Here is a 17,373-nt window from a genome sequence, read left to right as displayed (position 1 = left end):
GTAGCACAGAGTTGGACACGACTGAAGCGACTTAGCAGCAGCAGTGTGAGATGTAATAATAAAAAAGAAGAGTAACATTTTATGTTAATATGACAGTATTTTAATGGCGTTATGTAGAAATTATGTTCTGGGGAAAAACAAAGGGAGAGAGATGGGAATTACAAATAGGGGTTTGACAAATTTAGAGAGTAGCCATGGAAAGCCTCACTAACAGCTTGCAGAGTTAAGCCCTGAAAGAGGGGAGCAAGCTGTGCCAGTATTGTTCATAAAGATTCTATATTATATAGAGTCACTAATGCCAATATAGGAACGAGGAGAAGAAAAGACTGTGTTAACAGTTAACTTCCCCAAGAACTCAGTATTCCCTTGGTATTGCAGTTGGCTAGTCTTTGCCTTTCCAGGCTTTGAACTTGACCAGTGAGCAAATTTTCTTGCATATCGTTGCATAACAAAGGTAATTTTTTGGAAGTAAACTTAACCTTATGTGATGGAAAGTCCAAACAAAAAAAAAGTAGTATGTCATTTTGATTTCTTTTTGAATTTTCACCTACAAATTAAGCAAGTTCTGCTGTCAGTTTTTTGAGCCACTCTGGCTTGGTTTTGTTTATCATATTTTCCAAACCCTTTGGTTAAATTTTAACCTTTTTTAAAACACCTTTTTGTTGTTGTTGTTGAGGGGCAGGAGGAGTCTTTTTGTCCTTGTCTTTAGTAGCTGTTTGCTCTTTTTCACTTTAGTTAGAGGTGAAGAGAACGGAATTGATTGCAATCAAGGGGACAAGCCTTCAGATCGAGGCAAGCGAGCTCGTGGTAGAGGTAAGAGAATGAGGAGGAAGGAGACACTTGTGATAGGGAGAAGGAGGCAGGCTGTTCATATGCTCAGTTCACTGAGGGCAGTGTACTGTGAAAGAACGGTTGATGTGAAATCTTTTGATTCATTTACTGATGCCTATAAGTGAAATGTTTGAATTATATAATTTTGAGGAACCCTATTGGTTGTTTTCAGATGAGCTGAGAAAGGCCCTTTGTGTGAATAATTTAAAATTTGAACCTCTGACCAAAAAGTTATTAAGTTCTCCTGTGTTGGACTTTAACAGATGTGTTTTACCCATATGGTAATAGTTTTAAAATCATTTGCCCATTGATTACCCCCATCCAGTGTTTTCTGTTAGTGATCATTTCTTTGCATTTATTAATTTGGGATGTCATTAAGCCACTTCAAGAATGTAGTTCCACATATTTAGAGTTGTAACTGAATTTTCTTAGGGCTCTAAAAATCAAGATACATAATGTAATAGGAATATCTTGTTTTGGTTCAGTAAAGCTACCTGAATTGACCGATATTTTGTTTGATCCATTGTTCCACTCAGTTGTGACTGTTCTCCAAATGTGCATTTTACAGTGGCAGAATTTCTTTTAATCAGAAATATTAGGGATAGAAATTAATGTAGGTATACTGCATATGCTATGAATTCCCTTGGCTATTCATCCAGTTATCATTTACTAAATTTCTACTATCTGGGCCAAAAGTAAATAATTTTCAGAGATCAGAAAAGGGCAGAATTATACTAATTTGTTGGGCACAGTGAAAAGAAGGTTGTGCTTTAAAAACAGATTTCAATTGTAATTCCCTTTTCTAGATTTTTTCTTATTTCAAGCACAGAGAAAAATGGAGAGAGTAAATGAACCCCGAGGCCCTTCATGTTTAGTCAGTAATGTTTAAGGATTTTAGCCATATATGCTCTATATATCTCTACCTTTCTTGTCTGTAGAAATATTTAAAGTAGATTTTTGTGGATATTTTATCATATATTATTGTGGTAAGCACCTCTAAAAAATGTATGTGATTTTATATGTAACCATGATGCTGTTTTCACACTTAAAAATATTATCTAATAATCTGTACACAAAGTTTCCTGATTATTTTAAAAATGACTTTGTAATTGATTTATTTTTCTTAAAAAAGTTTTTTTATTTGGCAGTATCAGGTCTTATTTGAGAGCAAGGGGGATCTTTCTTTGCAGTGTGTGGGCTTCCCTCTCTAATTGTGGTGCTCTGACTCCAGAGTGCTCAGCCTCAGTAGTTAACGTGATGCGAGTTTAGCTGCCTTATCACATGTTGCACAACCAGTGCTTCAAAAGTTGAACAAATTGGGCTCTGAAGTTTTGCCTCATGCTCCATACTCACTGACCTCTCGCCAATCGACTACCACTTCTTCAAGCACCTCGACAACTTTTTGCAGGGAAAATGCTTCCACAATCAACACGAGGCAGAAAATGATTCCCAAGAGTTCATCAAATTCTGAAACATGGATTTTTACGCTACAGTAATAAATTTATTTCTCATGGCAAAAACATGTTGACTGTAATAGTTCCTATTGTGATTAATAAAGATGTGTTTGAGCCTAGTTACAGTGATTTAAAATTCATGGTCTAAAACCACAATTACTTTTCTACCAACCTAATAGTTACTGGATTACACAATATACACAGAAGTGCTCAGGGTATGGTTTTGACATTTTATTTTAAAACAAAAAAACAGCAGAATTTTGTAGAGTGTTTACCCAGAGTCCCCAAACTTTTTAATATTTTGCTGCATTTGCATTGTCATTTTCTCTCTATGTACATACTATTTTTTTTCCTGAAACCATTGTGTGTGCATTTCAAACATAATGCCATTTTACCCCTAAATATTTCAGTGTGTAAACTCCTAAGAAAAAAGATACTGCTTATAGAACTACCTTAAAATTATAAAATCAGGAAATTACTGTTGTTACAATCTATTTGGCCTTATTCAAAACTTTCCAGTTATCCTGCTAATGTCCTTAGTAGCAAGCAAATATTCTGGTCCAGTATCCAGCCAAGATCACACACAGCTTTTATTTCCCATGTCTGTTTACTGTTCAATCTAGAACAGTTTATCTGTCTGGAATAGTCTTCCTTTGTCTTTCATGGCCTTGATGACACTTTGGAGCATCTCTTTTGTAAAAAGACCTTCATTAACAATCTGAGAAGTTTCCTTATGATTAGATTCATGTTACTGGTTTTTGGTAGGAATGCCACAGAATGATATAGCTATCTTTCTCAGTACATCATATTAGAGGGTACACGATACAGATTTATCTCATTACTAGTGATGTTAGCTTTGATTACTTAAGGAAAGTGGTTTCTGCCAAGTTTCTCCTTTGTAAAGTTACTCCTTCCTTCCTTGTAATTAATACATATTTTTTTCAGGGGAGTGCTCTGAGACTGTAAATGACCATTTTCCCATCAGACTTTTCTTCACTGGTATTAGAATCCATTAATTTTTTCCTGAAATAATTATTGTGGCACATTTATAATCAGACTTTTTTGCTAAAGAAAAGCTAATATATGAGACATGATGGTAGACTCTGTGATTTCTTCCTCTTTGAATTCCTGGGGCATTTGCTGTTGTCATTTGACTCATTTATGCTACTTTACAGTTGGGGAAGATTATTCCTATCTTTCTGTAGATGAAGCCTGAACCAGGGACAACTTGCCTGAGTCCTAAGTCTCTGAGTGAAATAATCCCCAGAGATGCCCTGTTGGGCTGAACTGGTCTCTGGGCAGGTGGCCAGCTCATCGTCAACACAGCAGCCATCTTTATCATTGAACCAGCTCTGAAAATCTGGGAACTTTTGCCAGTACAAAAAACTTTAGAACTAACTTTAAACTTTAAAATCTTTAACATCTTAAAGATCATGACCTGGAGTGTGCAGTGATAAATTCAAGTCCACACAGTTTCTGGCAGATTTGGCTGTTATCAAAGCCCTGCTTACAGTCTCCTGGGGATGAGAGAGGGATTGCTTTCTACTTATTTTTCTTTAGGTTGCACATGTTTGGTCCTGGGGGAATATCTGTTATTTGGATTTGCCTCTTCTAGTAAAGATGATTAGGTGTCCTCTGTGTTTTGGCTTTTTTCAAGGAAAGTGAGCAACTTTTTTACTCTGGTTCTCAGTGTAATACATAATATTAAACAATTAAAAATTTGAGCAGTTATTCAACATAGATGTAGTATAGAGTCCCTAGAGAGACCTATATGAGTAAAGTTTTAGCATTTATCATAACGTTGATTTATTCTTTATGATTATCTACTTTAATCTTGTTTTTCTCTATTTTATGAACCCAGGTCTGTCTTCTGAGCTGTTAGATGAAAACAGGTATTTGTACCAGGTCACGATAAAGGGAAATGTATACATATCAAAAACAATATTGCTAGTAGCATTACTAGCCAGGTGAAAAGGAGAGAACAGTTTTGTTAGCTTGTTAAAATGTACGTGAATATGGATTTTATTTGTATTTTTTAAATGTGTTTCTATTTAATTTGGCTGCACTAGGTCTTCGCAGCATGTGGGACCTTACATCTTCATTGTGGCGTGCGGGTTCTTTTAGTTGCAGCATGCAAATCTTTAGCTGCAGCACGTGGGCTCTAGTTCCCTGACCAGGGATGGAACCCAGGCCCCTGAATTGCAAGTATGGTGTCTTAGCCTCTGAACCACTGGGGAAGTCCTGGATTTGATTTTTGAAAATCTGCTGAAGATATTTGGGTTGTACCTGTTTTGTAGTTGGGTACGGCTGCTGCTGTCTGGGGACATGGAGATATGTAGTTGGTATTGACTTTTTCCAGGGAACTCGCAGGATTTCTTGAGTTTTGGTCCTTAGATTATGTTTTTCTTTTATAAATTTCTTTCTTTTCTTTCATGTACATATTGCTTTCTGGCTCAAAGATTAGATATTATTTAATGATGTCTTAGCAGAATCATTTTTTTAAAATTTACCACTATTAATATTTAACCACTTGTTGGTACCTTTTGTCACACAGTATGCCATTGAATGGGTGCACTTATCAAGAGCAGTTGTATTGTTTAGATTTCTTCACTGGTAACAGTGTTTATTGTAGCCTAAAATGTTTTACATACTCTACAACTCACCCATTTAAATTACATATTTCAGTGGGTTTTAGTATATTTATAGAATTATGCTAGAGGCAGGTTTTATTTTCTTGGGCTCCAAAGTCACTGTGGACAGTGACTGCAGCCATGAAATAAAAAGACGCTCCTTGGAAGAAAAGCTATACAAATCTAGACAGTGTATTAAAAAGCAGAGACATCACTTTGCTGACAAAGGTCAACTATAGTGAAAGCTGTGGTTTTTCCACATTTCTGTACGGATGTGAGAGTTGGAGCAAAAGAAGGCTGAGCGCCAAAGAACTGATGGTTTCAAATTGTGCTGGAGAACACTCTTGAGAGTCCCTTGGACAGCAAGGAAACCAAATCAGTCAATCCTAAAGGAAATCACCCTGATTATTCATTGGAATGACTGATGATGAAGCTCCAGTACTTTGGCCACCTGATGCAAAGAGGCTGCTCATTGGAAAAGACCCTGATGTTGGGAAAGATTGAGGGCAGGAGGAGCAGGGGCGACAGAGAATGGAATGATTGGATTGCTTCAGCAACTCAACAGACATGAGTCTGTGCAAACTCCTGGAGATAGTGAAGGACAGGAAGGAAGCCTGGCATGCTGCAGTTCACGGGGTCGCAAAGAGTTGGACAGGACTTAGTGACTGAACAACAACAACAATACAATTATGCAGCCATCACCATAATCAAAACTATTGATTCCCAATTCCTTCCTCTTCCTCACCACTCCAATCCCAGCAATAAACAACTGGTAATCTGCTTTCTGTGTTTATAGATTTGTCTGTTCTGGACATACAATGTAAATGGAATCTCGTAATATGTGCCCTTTCTGACTGGCTTCTTTGACCTAATGTAATGTTTTAAAGGTTCATTGATGTTCTACTTCATATCAGCACAATTTTGTAGCATGTGTAAGCACTTCATTTCTTTTTATAGCCAAATAATATTCCATTTTATTATATACTAAGATTTGCCTTTTTTTTTTTTTTTTTAAAGCTTATATGGTGACTCTCCTCTTCCCATCTTATCGTCCTTAACTTTAAGGATAAATTATCTTATTCCTAAATTTTGGGTTGTAATCTTGCCCAAACTTGTACATTGAAAGCTTTCTTTTTTTTAACTCCAGTTTCTGACCTTCTTTTAGACTGTGGTATGCTGTGTAAAGTCTTAACTTTGCCTTTTGATGATATTAAAATAGACATTTCTAATAATAGGCATTATTAGAATTCTACTTTTTAGGACATTTCCCTCTGTTCCCCTGACTCTTGTAGATTTTTGTCAAGACCATATTTTTTAATAGTTTACCTTGGACTACTGGATAAGTTAACTGTACATGATTAAATATACATTTAATTGTATTAGTATGGTGAATATATCCCTTGACAACAACTTTTCTCTGAATTTGAGTACTCTTAAGTACTAAATGAGAAGGCAGTGGCAGCCTACTCCAGTACTCTTGCCTGGAAAATCCCATGGACGGAGGAGCCTGGAGGGCTGCAGTCCATGGGGTCGCTGAGGGTCGGACACGACTGATCGACTTCACTTTCACTTTTCACTTTCACGCATTCATTGGAGAAGGAAATGGCAACCCATTCCAGTGTTCTTGCCTGGAGAATCCCAGGGACGGGGGAGCCTGGTGGGCTGCCGTCTATGGGGTCGCACAGAGTCGGACACGCCCCCATCACAGAGGGGCACTGCTGCTTCTGCTAAGTCACTTCAGTCGTGTCCGACTCTATTTGACCCCATAGACGGCAGCCCACCAGGCTCCCCCGTCCATGGGATTTTCCAGGCAAGAGAACTGGAGTGGGTTACCATTGCCTTCTCCAAAGTGACTTAGCAGTAAGTACTAAATGGAATCATGAAATATTTGTCCTTTTGTGACTGGCCTGTTTTCACATAGCAAAATATCCACAAGTTTCAGTCATATTGTAGCATTTATCAAGATTTCTTTCCTTTTTTGAAAAAGAATTACTTATTTTGGCTAGGCTAGGTCTTTGTTGCTGTGAGGGCTTTCTCTAGTTGGGGCAAGCTGGGGGTACTCTGTAGTTGTGGTGCATGGGCTTCTGGGTTCTAAGTTGTAGGCTTCAGTAGTTGCAGCTCCCGGCTCTAGAGCACAGGCTCAATAGTTGTGGTGCACGAACTTAGTTGCTCCACAGTATGTGGGATTTCCCTGGACCAGGGATGGAACCTGTGTTTCCTGCAATGTGAACATGGGTGTACAGATCTCTCTTCAACACTCTGCTTTCAATTCTCTTGGAGAGATATATATACATACACACACACACACACACACACACAGATATATACACACACACACAGAGAGATATACACACACATACACACACACACACACCCCCAGAAGCAGAATTACAGAATCATACACTTTTTTTTTCCCTTAAATTTTTTTTTATTCTACATCGGACCACAGTTGATTTGGGCTTTCCTGGTGGCTCAGTGGTAAAGAACCTGCCTGCAGGGGAAACAGGTTCCATCCCTGGGTCAGGATAATCCCCTGGAGAAGAAAATGGTAACTCACTCCAGTCTTCTTGCCTGGAAAATCCCATGGACAGAGAAGCCTGGTGATCTATAGTCCATGAGGTCATAAAGAGTCTGATACCACTTAGCAACTAAACAACAACAGTTGATTTACAATGCTGTGTTATTTCAGGCATACAGCAGAGTGATTCAGTTATACATATATCTATTCTTTTTCCAATTTTCCTCCCGTTTAGGTTATTACAGAATATTGAGAGTTCCCTATGCTATAAGGATCATATAATTCTATTTTTAATTTTGAGGGGAGTTGCCAAACGTACTGTTTTCCACAGTGGCTACACTATTGTACATTCCCATCAAACATTATACAGAGGCTTCAATTTCTCTGTGTTCTTGCCAACACTTGCTATTTTCTGTCTCCTCCACACCCCCACCTCAGCCATTGTAATTGGTGCTGCGTTTACATAATGATTAGTGATGGTGACAATATTTTCATGTGCTTATTGACCATTTTTACATCATCTCTGAAGAAATATCTATTCAAGTCCATTCCCCACCCACCACGCCTTTTTTTTTTTTTTTTTTTTTTAAGAATTTGGTTTATTTTTGACTGTTCTGGATCTTCATTGCTGAGAGTGCTTTTCTCTGGGTGGGGCTACACCTCTGGTTGCCATGCATGGGCTTCTTATTGCGATGGCTTCTCTTGTTGCAGAGCACAGGCTCTAGGGCATGTAAGCTTGAGTAGTTGCGGCCCTTGGGCTCAAAAGTTGTGGCACACAGGCTTAGTTGCTCCATGACATTCGGGATCCTCCCAGATCAGGTATCAAATGTTTGTCTCCTGCATTGGCAGGCAGATTCTTTACCACTGAACCACCAGGGAAGAGCCCCCTTATGCATTTTTTAATCTGGTTATTTGTTAGTAGTAGAATTTTGTTATGTATTCGCGATGTTACTTCCTTATCAAATGTATAATATGCAGATATTCTTTGGGTTGCCTGTTTACTCTGTTCATGTCTTTTGATTCACCTGTTTAAAATCTAATTTTTTCCTCTCGCCTTTGATTCTGGGGGTCATATCTAAGAAATTATTACAAAATTCACTGTAATAAGCTTTTGCTGTATATTTTCTTCTAAGGGTTGTATAGTTTTAACTCTTGGGTTTAGTTCATTAATACACAATTTAGGATTCAATTAAGAAAAACCAAAGAGTCACTGAATAAAACTATTTCTTTTGCTTGCTTGCTGTCTTGTTTGCTGCCCTCTTGGTCATTTATCAAAAATCTTACTATTAAAAATGGTATTTAATATACCTTCAGCTTCCTTAGTAGATCCTCTTTTTGTTTTTCCTTTCATTTTATAGTAGAGGCTTATGATGCCATGGTGTTTACACTAGATGTGTTCAAAAAGATCCAGAATTTTTAAAAGTATAACCTGCCTATGTTAAGCTGAAGTATATGACAAATGTTGTACAAGCAGAATTAAATTCTTTTCTCTCCTTTGAGCTCAATAGGCATTTGTGTCATCAGGGACCTGCAGATTGCGTGTACTGGTTGGGAATGTTGGTGCTGTTAGGAGCAACGTCAGTAATGTTTGGGCAAGTGTGTAAGGGATGAAGTTAGTAGAGTTATAGTTGTGTGGAACGTAAATATTATTTTTATACTTTTTTGTTTTTAAAGGATTTGGGCGTGGCAGAGGGAGAGGGGCAGGAAGATTCTCAACCCAAGGCATGGGGTAAGTCTTAGCTATCCTGTTTTTGAATTTGCTACCTTCTCTTTTTGTTATCTCTAAGGCTTTCCTTCCCCTATCCTGTACCCGATTAACCGTCCTGGTGAGTCAGATGTTTTCTATATTTAAAAAGAGAAAATACTAAAAAAATGAAATAGAACAAATGAGATTGTATTGCAGTAAGCCTTAGAGTGATTTTTTAGTCCTGGGTTTATTGACATTTTGGATTGGATAATAGTTTATTGAGGTGGTGGGGTTCCCTTTACATTGTAGGATGTTTAGCAACGTCCCTGGCCTCTCCCTACTAGATCCCAGTAGCACCCCTCCTCAAGTTGTGACAGTCAAAAATTTCTCCAGACATCGCCAAATGTTCCCTGGGAGGGAGGTGCACAACCACCCCAGTTGAAAACCATTGCTTAAGAATTATGTTGGTAAATCCAGCAGTTGTCTTTGAATGGTAAGTAAATGCAATGTTTTTTTTTTTTTTTTAATGAAGAACAATCATTTTTATCTTGAATTGTAATACTGAAAGATGAATATATTATTTTTAAATAGATGGTATAGTCAGTTATTTATTCATTGTTTCTGGTTATTCTTTCACTTTTTCCTGTTATCTAAAGCATTAGCTGCCACCCCCCATTATAAAAAGTATTTAAGCATCTTATAGACGCCATAGGTAGATGATAGTCAAGAAACGAAAAGTCCTTTGTTTGTCCATAGCTTCCCGGCAGTACTGTTTTGGGTCACTGCCTAGAGATGGTGACTCTTGCCATCTCTTTTCTGCCTGAGCTCCCTGTGGACAAAAGAAGGATGAAAATGCAGGAAGCAAATTGGCTGGAACATTTGGACATATATGCCCAGCCTCGTAGCTTTGAAGGATTTTGTAGATTTTGTCCTCCACTTCAGAAAAAGTGCTGTTGTGATTCTTTTTGTCAGTGACACCCCAATAATGCTAAAATATTTTTTTATAAGTTGTGAAAATTTTGGCGATGTTATTTAATTTGATTGTAGTTAGGCATCTCATGCAGGAGACCGTGGTTCAATTCCTGGCTTGGAAAGATCCCCTAGAGAAGGGATAGGCTACCCACTCCAGTTTTCTTGGGCTTCCTTGGTGGCTCAGATGGTAAAGAATCTGCAGTGTGGGAGACCTGGGTTCGATCCCTGGGTTGGGAAGATTCCCTGGAGGAGTGCGTGGCAACCCACTCCAGTATGCTTGCCTGGAGAATCCCCATGGACAGAGGAGCCTGGCAGGCTACAGTCCATGAAGTCGCGTAGAGTTGGACATGAGCAACTAAACACAGCACAGGCATCTGAATCATGGGTATTTAGGGTTTTTATTTAAAAAGAAGCACTGAGCAAAATGTTTTCTTTTTATTTGTATCCATCTAAACAAAATGAGTCATTTATTGTAAAAGGTTCAAAGCCAATTTGGATTTTGACTTGGGAAGAAAAGACCTGTTGCCTATTTAGGTCTAGGCTTAGTTGGCATGGGGTGGGTGGGTTTTTCGTTAGAGCCTTTACCCTGCCTAGAACTATTATAGGTCTCCACGCCTGCTTTAGGATGCAGAGGACAACAATTTAGGCGAGTAGAAGCATCATATAAGAGTGTATGGAAGTCCCTAGTCAGCCTCTGCTTTTTAAAGCTCTAGATTCCAATGGCCAGAAGAATTGGCTTATGGTTAAATAGGAGAAGGAAGATGAAGTCTCTTACAGTGGTCAGGGAAGATGATATACAGTTAATTTTGTGATTATTTCATTTGCCTTTATTTTTTATTTCAAACCCAAGGACATTTAATCCTGCGGACTATTCAGATTCTCCATCTATAGATGGGTGTGGGACAAAACCAGTAGTTTGGGAAGCTGCTCAGAATGGTGCAGATGAGGGAACTGGTAAGTGTCTGTCCTCACCAGAGATGTATTTTAATTATTTGAGCTCTTAATAACCAAAGATGACATCCAAGTGTGCTGGTGGAGAAAAATGAAAAACAGGCAGCTATTCTTCCTCTGAGGCTACTCTTAGCTGGTCCTTAGCTCCAAAGTTTCTCATTTACAAAGCTTCTTGATGATAAGGTATGTGGTTTTTTTCCTCTTTTGCACTCTGAAGAAGATGCTGTAACAAACCTGTGTAAGGCAGTACAAACCCACACTCAGATCTTGGTGTCAGAGATACAGAGAATAATTTCTTAGTGGCAGACTTCAAACAAAGTATTCACTCTTCATAGCGGTGAACACAAGTATGGCCAGATTAAGAGGTTGATGGTGGTAGGTGAGTTCAGGGTAATAGTTGCTTTTGCAGGTTTTTTTGTATCCTAAAACTTTAGGGTTATTTGTTTACTGAAGTTCATAGATAAATACTTGTTAATTGGCTTATTTATTTAATAGAACTCTTTTGAATATTCCTGATAATATATGTTGATAATATATATTAATTGCTGTGATTATATTTGTAAAAACATACTTTGATACTTCATGAATTATAATCCCATATATAAAATCATAGCTCAGTAATTACCTGAAAAAGACAGTGGCACCATCACAGGAGCACGGAAAACTAGGAATCAAATATACCATGGAGAGGACCAACAAAAGTTATAAAAATGGGAGTGAAAGGTTGTTGTTGAGCTGTGAAAGACGCTGGGATTCTTGGCCTCCGGAGGAGAGGAATTCAAGCTGGGGCCAATGATGAGGCTTGATCGCTCAGAGCTTTTGTGTAATAAAGTTTTATTAAAGTATAAAAGAGATACAGAAAGCTTCTGACATAGACATCAGAAGGGGGCAGAAAGAGTGCCCCCTGCTAAGTCTTTAGCCAGGTGTTTTATGTCTGTTAGAAAGTTACTAATCAGATAATAGAGACACCTCAAGGCTGATGGAGTTTCACCAGCCCCTCTCCTACAACATGCATTTTTGAGATAGGATGGCACGAGGTGTGTCATCCCCCAGCCATAAAACAATTGATATGAATACTGGTTTGTTGATCTGTATCAGCCAAAACTTAGTCTTAGGTGGAACCATTTTGAAGAAAGGCAAATTCCAGAGCAAATACCTAGTTTCATTAACATAGCTTAAGAAAAACATTTCCATAAAAAATTGCATTGGTTAGCTCAACGTTTGAGAAAAGTTAAGTTCAGGTGGAACCAGGTGTCGTCATGGCAACACAGAATTTTAAGAGAAAAAAAAGTCTTAGACTTGTTTGTTGCCTCCTGTCGCTTAAGGGAGAGAAAAACGTCTGACACTTGCAGTCTATTTCCTCTTTTTGGAGACCCCCTGGCCTTCCTGCCTGTTACCCTCTCAGTAGTTTGAAAATACTAGTAAAATTGATAAGTTTATCATGAGACTGATCAAGGAAAGCAGAAGAAACATAATTGGTTGTAGGAATGAGAAAAGGAATATTGATATTATTATAATCTATTATAATTAATATCATAGCTATTAAAATTGTCAAGATATTTTGTTGATAAGTTTCTTTCCAACATTTGAAATTATAGATTAATCATATTCTTCAGCACAAATGTAAAAATTTTAAATCACAATATTGGAAAACAATTCAGTAAACTAGAAAAAGGATATATCATGGCCATGTTAAGTTTAAACTTGATATTTTAACATTTAAAAAATAAAACTACTCCTAGATACATACCGGAGAGAATGGAAGATACAGGTTCACATAAAAGCCACATGTTCTTCAATGGATGAATGAGAAAGAAAAATTATCCAGATTAGTCAGATAGAAGCAGAAGTAGATTGGTAGTTGCTGATGGCTGGGAATGTTGGGAGAAATGGGGGTGGCTGCGAATGGGTTCTAGAGTTTTTTTGGAGTGATGAAAGTATTCTGGAATAGGTAGTTGTGATTGTTGTACACCTTGTGAATAGACTGAAAACTAATCAGTCCTGTGCCTTAAAAGGGTGGATTCAAAAGTCACAGCAAACTTCACAATAATTAGTGAAGTATAGAATATCCTTTTGTAACAAGATAAAGGACCTTAACTTTTTAAAAAATATTTATTTTTAATTGAAGGATAATTGTTTTATAGTATTGTGTTGGTTTCTGCCAAACATCAACATGAATCAGCCATCGGTATGCATATATTCCCTCCCTTCAACCTCTCTCCCCATCCCAGCCCTTTAGGTTGTTACAGGGTCCCAATTTGAGTTCCCTGAGTCATTGAGCAAATTCAAGGGGCTTACTTTTTTTTTTCTTTTAAATAAAGGCAAAAGATTTAGTCAAAACTGAAGAGAAACAGGAGGATTGCCCTCATTATTTCTGAACCATTGAAATAAAGAATGAAAAAGAAAAGGATTGGAAAGGAAGGGAAAAACCTGTCATCTCTGGCACTGATACAAATAATCTATAGAAAAATTAATGAAATTAGTTAGAAAGCTTTAAATGATGTAGCTAGTTCACTTAACAGGTAATATTTCTATAATCAACAGAGAAAATGGGGGGGGGAAGTAGCTTCAAAAAACGTCAAATGCCTGTGAAGTCTAATGATATGCAAAATAAGACTTCTATCTATGCAAATGCAAAATATAAAATCTTACAGTAAAATGTAAAAATTGAGTGTCTGAAGAAACATTAATGAGCAGAAGAACTACCATTTATAGTAATACAAAAGCATGAAGCTCCTTGGTCTAAATCTGACAAAGTATGTGTAAGATTTGTATGTCAAAAATTATGCAACATGAAGATAAATATCAAAGATGATCTATAAAGGAGGTGAGATAACTCAGAGGTGTTTTTGAGTTGGAAGACTCATAAATGTTATTGATATGTTACTGATACATCATTGATATTGTTATTGATACGGCATTTCTCCCCATATTGATACATAGGTTTGAACATACACGTTTGTTCAAAATCGTAGTAGGATTTTTTTGTGTCAGTTGATTCTAAACTTGATTCTGAAATTTTTATAGTAAAGTATAGGTGTGAACATAGTCCAAACAGTTTTGAAAACTAACAGCATTCAAAGACTCACACTCCATGATTTCAAGAAATTACCCTAAAGTTACAGTAATCAAGACTGTGGAATTGGAAAAAGCATAGAGATAGATCAATTACATAATAGCAAATCTAGAAATAAACCCACAGATACAATTGGTTTTGGACAGATGTTCCAAGACAATTCAATACAGCATACATTATACTGTATATTAAAAAAATAATCAAAAGTGGATAATAGCTATAGATGTGAAAGCTGAAACCACAACTTCAAAAGAAAATACTGGGGCAAATCTTAGCCACCTTGGATTAAGGAAAAATTTCTTATATAGGACATAATAAGCATGAGTCTAAAAGAAAAACATGGTTATTCAGAAGAAAGCAGAATGGAAGACCAAGGCATAGTTTAGGAGGAAATATTTATTTAAAACCTCTACTTGAAAAGGGACTTGTATTACAGAATGTATAAAGAATTCTCAGAAGTCATTAAGAAGAAAACAAGTAACCCAATGAAAATAGCAATTAAAACAACAGCAGATGAAAAAGTTGTGAAAATGGATGGTGATGATGGCTATACCACATTGTGATTACTCAATAGCAGTGAATTGTACACTTGGGAAAGGTTTGTTGTTCAGTTGCTCAGTTGTGTTCGACTTTTTGTGACCCCATGGATTATAGCACACCAGGCTTCCCTGTCCTTCAGGGTTAGTTAGCATGGTAACCCTAAAAAAGATTAGCATTAGGTAAATAGTAAATACTCTTTACCACATGCACACTCTTTTACCACAGTAAAAAACTGACATAGAATAGTATACACATTTTGTATCTATGGCAGTTGTTTTGCTATTAAATTTTACTGGAATTATTTGAGGTGTAATCATCGGGAAAACTGAAGCGAGGATAACGTCTTATGAATCTGTAATTATTTCAAAATAATAAAAAATGAGCAAAAGATTGGAACAGATGCTTCATAAAGGAAGACACATGGATTGCAATAAGCAAACAAAAATGTGCTCATCATCATTGGGGATGTCATTGGGGAAATACAAATTTACAGTGAGTGTGCATGCTAAGTAGGCTACCTCCATTCATCCACTAAAATAGCTTTGAAACTGACAGTACCAAGTGTTAGTGAAGGTGACGGTGTAATTCGAACTTATTCCTGGTGTGAAAGCATACATAGAGATGCTATACAGTCTTAAAATCTCAACCCTGGGTTTTTACTGAAAAGAAATGAAAACACATCCATACTAAGACCTGCCTGTGATGTTTATAGTGGCTTTACTTAGAACCTCCACTGAGTTTTAAATTGGATGTTTGAAACAATATTGAATTAATCCATTAACTGCTACTTTTCTGTTTTCTTATTCCTCCTCCTCTTCTTCCTTTTCCTTTTGTCTTTATTTCTTCCCTCTCATCCCTCTGGTTTTCATTTAGAGTAGCAGATTCCTTCCTGGAAAACATTTAGATAAGCAAAATATGTTTGATGCAAAATACAATGAAAGATGTTGTCATCTGATGGGATTCTGGCTGTTTCGCTAGAAGCCTCACAGACTGGTATTGTCTTGTTGATAACACAATGTTCTGAGTCTAGCCCATAGCTTCATAGAATCAGAAGCCTGACTTGACAGGATGATAATCAAATCCATCCTTAGGGTCAGACTCGAGATTGACCAAAAAAGAAAGACTGAAGGATAGTCAAAATGCAAATTTATAAATATACTAAAAACATACCATTTAAACAGATTGTAATGTTTTCTTTGACAAGTGGGAAGGGAACTTGGTGAACATGGGAATGAGAACAAGCATAATTGATGCAAATTGAATATTTGAGATCTGTCTGGCTGCTAAGATTCATAGTTGGGCCACAGCAGTCTGTCATAGCATGGCTAACAGAAGTTTCTTTTTCTCTGGACACACAGCATATACTTAGCTGTGAGGCTGTCCCCTCATTGTTTAATTTACTTACTAATTTCTCTTCTGATGAATTCCTTCTGTCATCTGATGATAGTTAAAAACTTACATTTTACATTGATCCACAGAACTGGCATCAGATGCTCAAAATGTAGCTCAGAATCTATCAAACAAAAATTCTTTTGGAATCAAAGGTATGGATTTTTTAAAAAATTCCTTAGTTAATATTCTTATACAATTCTTTTCAATAATTTCCATTTTTATCAAGGCTAGCTAATAATTCATCAGGTGAGTGTTTGTAAACTATTTCTACAATTTCTTGATAAAATAATCAGCTTTTGATAATGAAAGTGTTTTTCACACTGGCCTTTAGGGCAGTGCGGAGTTTGGATCATTGTTGCTCCTTTTCCTTTAAGTCTGCCTTATATGTGTTTTTGGTAGAGGACTAACATCAAGTTAAACTGAACACAAAGCATACATTTCAGATTATTGTCTTAAGCTGAAAATAAATGAATGTCATTGAATTTTTCTCATAGTTTGAGGTGAAGCTTTATAGGTCTACAATGCGGAATAAGGTCTTCCTGTAAAAATTTTAATATTCCATAGTAAGATTAGGACCTGATTCTATGGTCTTCTCTATCTAATGTCATGTAGTTTTTACAGTCTGTGTATTTAGGGTGGATCACTGCAACAGTTTCGCCCTGGCTGCTGATATGGGCATTCCTCTCTGTTGCCGGACATAACACCTTACCATGTAGGATGTCTGCCTACAACTTCATTCATTGTCTTCTGCCTGCTTTTGAATATACGCAGCTTCTCATCCTCTTCTGGATGGCTTAGTTTGTGTTTTAATTATTTTCATAATACTTCTAAAGTGGTAGGCCAGTCTCTTTACATATCATATATAAGAATGTGTGTTTTAAATTATTAATTACTGAATTGTACACTTAAAACATCTTGCCACAACTTATATTGTTTTTTTGGGGAAAAAAGACATATTCTGAACTTAAGGTTAATTTTAATATATTTTAGTTCTTTGTAATTTCTCATCACTGTTTCTCTCTTCTGGAATATCCTTTCATTATATATCTGGCTATTCAGCCTTCAGGATTTTTGCTGTGATTCATCTTCCCCATAAACTTTCCGTTAGCATTCTAGCTTTCCTTAACTTCTGTGTCCTGCAAATTTCCAGTGTATTAATCAAATTCATGTAATTTATCATTCACGTCACTCACTAAATTTTTAATGGTCTTTTCAGTGAGATGTTCGATATCTAGCATCAATGCTTTATGTGTAGGCTTTTAACCCAGTATTATTTGGTTGATGACTGATGATGAAGGAGATCCTAAGAACAATTCCATCAT

General features: G+C 36.9%; 1 protein-coding gene across 9 annotated transcripts in view; it reads left to right on the top strand.

The window, feature by feature from the left end:
- UBAP2 (ubiquitin associated protein 2) overlaps window positions 1-17,373 on the top strand; it is a 119,266-nt gene that overhangs the window by 63,308 nt on the left and 38,585 nt on the right. For 5 of the 9 annotated variants that reach the window (XM_070794998.1, XM_070794999.1, XM_070794996.1 and 2 more), the window contains 4 exons: window positions 736-813; window positions 9,108-9,162; window positions 10,943-11,046; window positions 16,138-16,203. In XM_070794998.1, coding sequence (XP_070651099.1) covers window positions 736-813; window positions 9,108-9,162; window positions 10,943-11,046; window positions 16,138-16,203 — 303 coding nt within the window. Of the gene's footprint in view, window positions 1-735; window positions 814-9,107; window positions 9,163-9,464; window positions 9,614-10,942; window positions 11,047-16,137; window positions 16,204-17,373 lie in introns of those variants that run through there. The other 4 variants (XM_070795003.1, XM_070795004.1, XM_070795000.1 and 1 more) reach the window with 4 other exon arrangements.

Source organism: Bos indicus, chromosome 8, assembly GCF_029378745.1.
Source record: "Bos indicus isolate NIAB-ARS_2022 breed Sahiwal x Tharparkar chromosome 8, NIAB-ARS_B.indTharparkar_mat_pri_1.0, whole genome shotgun sequence".
Lineage (NCBI taxonomy): Eukaryota > Metazoa > Chordata > Mammalia > Artiodactyla > Bovidae > Bos > Bos indicus.
The sequence above is the reverse complement of the archived record's forward strand: the minus strand, read 5'-3'. Positions and strand labels throughout refer to the sequence as shown.